The 8476-nt window shown below is 35.6% G+C and overlaps 1 protein-coding gene across 5 annotated transcripts in view; it reads left to right on the top strand.

The window, feature by feature from the left end:
• Positions 1–8476, top strand: part of ERBB2IP (erbb2 interacting protein) — a 106600-nt gene that overhangs the window by 35909 nt on the left and 62215 nt on the right. For all 5 annotated transcript variants that reach the window (XM_004678248.2, XM_004678253.2, XM_004678250.2 and 2 more), the window contains 2 exons: positions 2296–2493; positions 3471–3588. In XM_004678248.2, coding sequence (XP_004678305.2) covers positions 2305–2493; positions 3471–3588 — 307 coding nt within the window. In that variant the 5' untranslated portion in view covers positions 2296–2304. The remainder of the gene's footprint in view (positions 1–2295; positions 2494–3470; positions 3589–8476) is intronic.

Genomic DNA, 8476 nt, shown 5'->3' with positions numbered 1-8476 from the left:
ATCTGCCTGTTCTGTTCCCCACTCTGTCTCTGGTGAAGCCTCTTGCTGCCCCTGAGCCTCTGGCCTGTACCCCAGTTCTGTATGCACAAATAAATAAATCCTTAAAAAAAAAAAAGGATAATAGCACATATCTTAGAGATTAAATATATAAAGGTGAAATAAGAATATGAATATAGTTGAAAGAAGTTACAGTAGTGCCTGACATATTGTAACTGGGAATTGCAGCTTGTCTTAAAGATTGCAAGGGAAATATTTAAATATCATTTAAATATTTTCTAGTCAAACACTTTAAGACTGTCATATCATTTAAATTAGAAGAGTTAAGTGTGCTTTCTGGATCTTTATTGGATTCTGAGGCAAAAGTGAAAAAGTCAGTAACTGGGAATGCAAATTGGTACAACCACTATGGGAAGCTGTTTGGAGGTTTCTCAAGCTGCTAAAAATGGAACTTCCATATGATCCAGCAATCCTGCTCCTAAGTATCTACCCAAAAGGCACAAAAACACTGGCTCAGAAAGATACCTGCACCCCCATGCTTATTGCTGGTTTATTTACAATTGGACAGACATGGAAACAACCCAAATGCCCAAAAGTAGATGACTGGATTGAAAAGATGTACATATACACAATGAAATATTACTCAGCAACCAAAAAAAATAAACACATGCCTTTTGCAGCAACATGAATGGAGCTGGAAAAAATCATGCTTTAAGCCAGCAAGAAAAAGAAAAATACTGGTTGGTTTCACACATAGCAGGAGTGTAAGGGGTCAGGAAAAAAATAAAGCAATTGTAAATGTAAAAATGAAAAACAACGATCAGCTATAAACCAGAGACATTCTATGGGGATGGAGAGGCGAATAGGATCAAAACTGGGTTGGGAAGCGTACAAAGGACTAAATGATGGCGCATGGGTGAATTGATGGTAGGAAATCCATGGGGATTACAATTGAGATGGAAAAATGCACAAAATGACGAATGATGTAAAAAATAAATTAAAAACCAGTAACATTGATCCTCTTTAATTTTTTTTTAAAGGATTTATTTATTTGTGCATACAGAACTGGGGTACAGGCCAGAGGCTCAGGGGCGGTGAGAGGCTTCACCAGAGACAGAGTGGGGAACAGAACAGGCAGATCGATGGAGCACACTGCTGAGGGGAGCAGCGGGCGGGTCAGGAGAGGTCTGCCATGCCATATGGTCACCTCCCGGGCAGGTGGGAATCAAACTCATGAGGAAGTGGCTTTAGATTCTCAGTGCTGTGCTTTAACCTGCTGTGCCACCAGGGAGGGCTGATCCTCTTTAATTTTTAACAATTGGCTATTTTGTTCATAAATTGGTAAGTTTTTAGTGATGTTGATTTTCTTTAAACATTGTATGAAAATAATTTGATTGCTGGGGGCTTTTGGGGATGCCACTTTATATTTTGTGTCTGGGGCACTTGCTTCACTGCCTTCAGCCTAGTTTCATACTTGTTAGACGTAATCTAATACTCTGATAGTCTTCTATGAAGGGTAAGAATTTATCATTTTATAAATAATTGGTAATACTGATTATCAATTCTCATTTTAGTAAAGTTGGCTTTTCTTTTTAGTCTACTGGAATAAACCATACATTGTACATACATTGTATTCTTAATAAAATTTGCTGGGAGAATATGCAGTAGCTTAGAATTCAACCTTTCTACCAGTGGATTCGAAATAATGACATTTTACTTTATTAAAGCAAATTTGTTGTTTAGTGTATCTTAAAGGCAAGACCAATAAGCTCTTTAGCAAAATTGAAACACCAGTATTTAGCTGAAACAAAATATACTTCGCAGAGATTGAACTTTTGATATGAAAATGTCTTACTAAAGTTTAAGGATGATTGGTAATGATGGTTAGTTAAAAAGACTTGAAATATCTTTGTTTTCCCCACTTCCTACTCAATAACTGTAGATATTCAAGTCCTTAGTCAAGCAACAGCTCTAGTCAGAAATTAAAAAACTCTCTTTGTTGTATTAGGGTTTTTCTTACTGTGGGTAAGTAGACTTGTAAAGTATGGTTCTTATGGAACTACATAGGATTTAATGGTTTGGGATTATTAGTTTGATTAGCTCATTTTGCAAAGGTCAAAAATGCTTGAATTTAACTTGAAATTCAGAATATATAGATTTTGATAGTAAAATAATGTATTTTATTATTACTTTATGGGTAGAGGTATTTATCAGAGATAAATCAATTTGATAAATTAATTGAAATAATTTGTTTTGAAAAGCATTTTTAACTAATTTATTTTTACTTGCATATTACAGTATCTAAAAATGACTACTAAACGAAGTTTGTTTGTGCGTTTGGTACCATGTCGTTGTCTACGAGGGGAAGAGGAGACTGTCACCACACTTGATTATTCCCATTGCAGTTTGGAACAGGTTCCCAAAGAGATTTTTACTTTTGAAAAAACTTTGGAGGAGCTCTACTTAGATGCTAATCAGATTGAAGAGCTTCCAAAGGTATCTAAATACTGTCTTCTAAGAATTGCTTTGAATATTTTTATGTCTAGAAATACCATTCTCAGTATTGCCACAGTAGTGCAGATAGATATGTGTACTTTTCTCTTTTTTTGGTTTAATGTTGTCTTAAGAATATGCAGCACAGTTCAATTTTTTTTTAAAGATTTTAACCTGTTATTTCTTCATTAATTATTGAATATTTGTTATAAAATTCTTAAGGTTTTATATTTTAATTCCAGTTTTTTTATAGTTACTAAAGTAAAAAGCTATACAATTTCTTCAGCCAGTAGACTTGCAGACATCTATTTGAGTGTCAGTTGAGGGGATTATGCTAAGCATAGTAAGTCAGGAGAAAGACAAATACTGTCTGATTTCATTCATGAAGAATATAAAGAAAAACAGTCAAAAGGACAGTCAAATCCAGTTGAAATTATGCTATTTTTCACTTCCCTAGAAATCTTTAATGCTCCAGCTTTTTTGGCTTGGAATTAAGAAGTGATCCATTTACCTATTACCTTTGGTTACCTGTATTTTTAGATAACATTTCATTATTGTGCTTTTAATGTAACAGTGTATTTGTTCCCTTAACTGTTTTGTCTTTCCTCCCAAATTGTTGTTTAAAATCAGTTGTACTTACTGTTTTGATATAAATTGTATGAACTTTGATTTTGGATTAAGGATGCTTGAAGTACAAACTCCAAAGTTTACTATTTTTAATAGTCATTTATTTTTACTGTCTCAACAGAGACCACAACCATATGCTTATTCTCACTGAGTGCATTGTGTCAGGGCAAAAGTGTGAGTTTGTAAATTATTCGTGTAATTGTATTCACATTGCAAACACAATGAGCTCCTCTCTGGTATTTGTGTAGGTATAACTTACTCAGTTTTAATAATACTAATTGTATAAAAGTTAATGTGTGAGTTATTTAAGGAAATTTTAGTAATAAAAGTCTTTTCCTCTCTTTTATCAATAGCAACTTTTTAACTGTCAGTCTCTGCATAAACTCAGTTTGCCAGACAATGACTTAACAACATTACCAGCATCTATTGCAAATCTCATTAATCTCAGGGAACTGGATGTCAGCAAAAATGGTAAGATTTCCCCCCTTTATTGGTACCTGGGGACATTATATTTTGATTTCTACTGTATTTTAACAAGTAAAAAGTGAAGAAATCAGACTAATATATTGGGATTGTTGGAAAAGTCTTGAAACATTTCTGTAACAGATGACACAAGTTCATTTTTGGAAGTGCTAGAATCATTGACATCTATGTTATTGGTATTCATTTAACAGTTGACAGTTCTGACTTTATTCATACATACATACATACATATATATATACATATATATATATATATATATATGAAGATAGTGAGTGATTTGATTGAGTTTCTGAGATTTTACAAGTCGAAGATGGAAGACCAAACTCTGTATTTTGCTATATTTTACTGTTTACTTCCATAAAGGGAAGAACTCATGTCAACCTTGTGAAAAGTTGTGCAAAGGTCACTGTTACAATGCTCTTTAAGACCGACAGTATCACTGATGGTTCATTAAATTCTGTGCTGGTGATTTTGATCTCAACAATGCTCCTTGGTCAGGGAGGCCCAATGAGGTTGATGACGACAAAATAAAAGCATGAATTGAGTCAAACCGATGTTATACAAGATGAGAGATTTCAGAAACACTGAACATCCATCATTTAAGCATTCATGACCACCTCAAAAAGCTGGAAGACCAAAAAAAAAAAAGGCTGGAAGACATAAACAAGCTCAATATTTGAGTTCCTCATGGACTCAAAGAAGTTTATTTGATATGTATAAGTATTTGTGATGTTCGTTAAACTTGAGGAAAATAATCATTTTTTTAAACTACCCATAACTGGTGATGAGGATTGTTTACATCAGCGTGGTGTGAAGTCTCGGTCCCAATGTGATGGTTCACCTCAAACAACAACAAAAGCAGACATTGATCAGAGGAAAACTATGTGCTCATTGTGGTGAGATTTTAAAAGTGTCATGTTTTTCAAGCTTCTACAAGGAAACTACAATCAATTTGAGTGTGTACTGTTAGCAGCTGTACAGTTTGACGAATCCATTATCCAGAAATGTCCAAAGCATGTCAATTATAAAGGAGTTGTGTTCTATCATGACAACGTGAGACCACACAAATTTGATCACCTGCCAAAAATCATTGAAGCTTGGATGGGATGTGTTGCCACATCCATCATACTCGTCTGACCTTGTGCCATCATGTTTCACTCTCTTAGAAATTCCTTGTGTGGTATAAAGTTCAGTTCAGGTGAAGATGTAAATCAGTACCTTGTTCAGTTTTCCACCAGCAGATCCTCCTATGAACAGGGACTCACTGAAAGATGGCAAAAGATTATAGAATAAATCGGGCAGTGCATCATTTATTGATCTTTGTCCTTTATATAAATAAATGACCTTTGAAAACCATAGAAAAATATGTCATGATGTATCCAACAACCTAATATATAAATGATCTTTGATAACCTAAAGCTAAGTAAAAAATAAGTGTGAAAAATTGTAGTTGACCTTTTAATTAAAATGTTATGGATACATGTGTTTACATATTCATATACTTTTAAATTTTTGTTTTTATTCATGTTCCCTGCCCTGTTTATAATGATGAAAAAATAGTAACAACTGCAGTGTACATTGTTGATTGCACATTTGGTAAATCTATAGTATGAAAAGTAATGTAGATACCATCAATACTGTTCCATTGTAGTGTGTTCAAAGGTTTGAAAAGAAAAGAACTGTGTATCTTTCTTTTTGAAGATTTATTTATTTATGCATACAGAACTGGGGTACAGGGCACAGGAGCGGTGAGAGGATTCACCAGAGACAGAGTGGGGAGCAGAATAGGCAGACTGACAAAGTACATTGTTGAGGGGAGCAGCGGGTGGGTCAAGATAGGTTTGCCACACCATGTGGGGTCACCTCCCTGGCTGGGGATGGAACTCATGCTGAAGTGGCTTTAGCTTCTTAGTGCTGTGCTTTAACCCGCTGTGCCACCAGGGAGGGCCCTATTAGCTTTTTAAAGAAATAAAACGTTCAGCATGCTACTATCCCAAGGCATTGCAAATAGCAGCTGGTATTAGAGAAATTATCTCCTGTTGTGTTGAAATATGGACTATTTTCTTGAGGAGACTACATACAAATTTGATTAAAACATCTTTGCCAGAATGGGATAAGCCATTGTGTGGAGAAGTAAAAAAAGTTAAGACTGTGTTACTGTTCATTCTCCTGTATGAATAAAAAGATAGAATTATAAAGCAAATGACAGAAAAAGTAGCTCAGATCTTTCTGTGTGATATGGAAATGTCGGATCAGGGAAGAATGACTGAAAATTTTTCAAAGAAAAAAGCAATTCCTTGAACATAAGCAAAGCTGATGTTGGGGACAAACTGTTGGAAAAGGCTCTTCAGTTAAACTCAGAGAAGTTAAGTTGATCACAAGGGAAAATTATCACTGTTGAGAAAGTCACTGTATTTTTCTCTTGGTTTTTAAAATTTCTCATTTGCTTAGTAGTTGTTGTCAAGTTTAACTGTTGTGATAAATCAGCTTATTTATAATAATGAAAGAAGAAAAATTATATGATGCATTGACCTGATATTTAAAAATTATTATTTTAGATGATGATCACTGGTCACTGCGAGGTGTGTTAACAACAGAGACTGTAACTGGGGGATAGCCTCATTGTGTCTAATCAATGGCCATACTACTCATATTGAACCCAGTCCCAGTTGTGCATGTCATTCCCTAGACAGCTAATGATAGATAGTGTCACCATTTGAGTTTGTAATTCCTGACTTAGACTGTTAAGACTAAAACTCAGTGTTATAGTCTGTATTGTTTTTTGCCATAGCATTATTGAAAGTTAGGAATACCAGTAAGAAATAGCTGCTAACTTAATTTCTACAGTTAGAACATGAAGATTTTGATGCATCCAATCAGAGATCACAGAGAACTCACCTGTAGTTGAAATTACTTGATGGAGGGAGCATAAATTCATACTATATGGTCACATAGGTTAAAATAATATTTGTTACAGAATTGGGGCTTTTATTTCATGACTTGGAGAAGGTTGAAGAAAATAGATTTGCTGGGCATGGGATACTATCAAGAATTAGGAGTAATTCTGTGTCTGGGAGTCTTAACAAATCATTATCTACTCAGTGCAGCTAAAACTACAGTGTAGTGCAGAGGCTTAAACTACATTGGATAAGGAATTAGCAGTCGCTCGTTAGTTGTAAGAAAGGGTGGCTTGGTATTTTGTGCATTGCAAATGTTCATATTTTGTCCTTATTTTGAAAGACTTTTATCTTGATCTGTCAAATGGCCTGGTCTGAAGTTGATGCTGAAATTATTTAGTTACCAAGGCCTCTCTTTGAATATCAGGTAGTTATCTTACAGTAGGATTAGAGACAAAGTATCAGGGCCAGCTCCTGCATGTGAGTTACTGTCTTTTTTACAAAAAGAGTTCTGTTACTAAACAAGTAATATAAAGACAATCACCATCTAGTTTTGTGATGTCTAACCTAATGTCTGATGGTCATTTTATTTAGTTTGAACTACAAAATCAAATTCTTTAAAAAAATAGATGATGAAGGGGCCTCCCTGGTGACACAAAGGGTTGGGACTCAGAACTATGAAGCTCTCAGAAGCACTGAAGCATGAGTTTGATTCCTGGCCAGACAGCTAACCCACATGGCTCAGCAGACCTCTTCTGTCTCACCTGCTGCTCCCCTCAGCAGTGTATTTCAGTGGATCTGCCTGTTCTGCTCCCCACTTGCAGTGAATGCTCTTCAGCCCCCCTCAATCTCTGGCCTACACCCTAGTTCTTGTATGCATAAATATAATTCTTTTTTTTAAATGGTGATGAAGGGGGTCCTCCCTGGTAGCACAGCGGGTTAAAGCACAGCACTAATCAGCTAAAGCCACTTCATCATAAGTTCAATCCCCACCCCGGAGGTGACCCACTTGGTGCCGCAGACCTCTCCTGACGCGCTGGCTGCTCCCCTCAGCAGTGTTCTTCGTCCTTCTGCCTGTTCTGCTCCCCACTCTGCCTTTGGTGAATCCTCTCTGTGCCTCTGGCCTGTACCCCAGTTCTGTATACATAAATAAATAAATCTTTATTTAAAAAAAATGGTGTGATGAAGGAACACTATTGATGTCAAGTGAGAATGAAAAAAGAATAGTTGAAACAGAGGATTAAAAAGTAACTCATAAAATTCAGGTCCTGCATACTTTATGTATGTATAAGGGTAAAATAAGCCATTTAGGAGACTGGCTAATAATAGATTAAGGGTAGACTTTGTTGAGAAAGCAAGTTGAGGAAGTTAGTATGTAGATACCTGAGGTAAAATGTACTACAAAGACTGAAGAGCAACTATAAAGTTTATGAAGTGTGAGATTCCATAGCATATGTGAAAAACTGAAAGTCCAGGTAGCAAACACACATGGAGCGAAATAATGTTCAATGGTGAACATCATTTAACACATAAATTAGATAATGTTCTGGAAATCTGCTCAAAACTTTCTAAGATACATCCATCTCACTAAGAGTAAATGCTGAAGTACACATAAATGCCTATATTACGTGCTCTTTTAAATCTACTTCTCTGATCTCTGTTCCTATAATGCTCCCCTTTCATTCCATGTGTGTTTGCTACCCTGACTTCCAGTTTCTCACATATGCTATGGAACTTGCACTTCACAAACTTTACACTTACTCTTCAGTCTTTGTGGTACAACTTATCTCAGATATCTACATACTAACTGTTGTGTAGGACATTGTGGATACAACCGTGAAACGTGACCCAGTCAGTGCTGGTTAGTCCTTTCTGGCGATAGTGGTGGAAGTAGTAACATATAAACAGACTTTAGATATATCTAGCAGTTGAAAATTTCACGATGAATTTAGATGTGAGAGAAGTGGCAATGATGAAC

Source organism: Condylura cristata, unplaced genomic scaffold, assembly GCF_000260355.1.
Source record: "Condylura cristata isolate star-nosed mole 26May11 unplaced genomic scaffold, ConCri1.0 scaffold00007, whole genome shotgun sequence".
Classification (NCBI taxonomy): Eukaryota; Metazoa; Chordata; class Mammalia; order Eulipotyphla; family Talpidae; genus Condylura; species Condylura cristata.
Note: the sequence above shows the minus strand (reverse complement) of the source record. Positions and strands in the feature narration are given on the sequence as shown.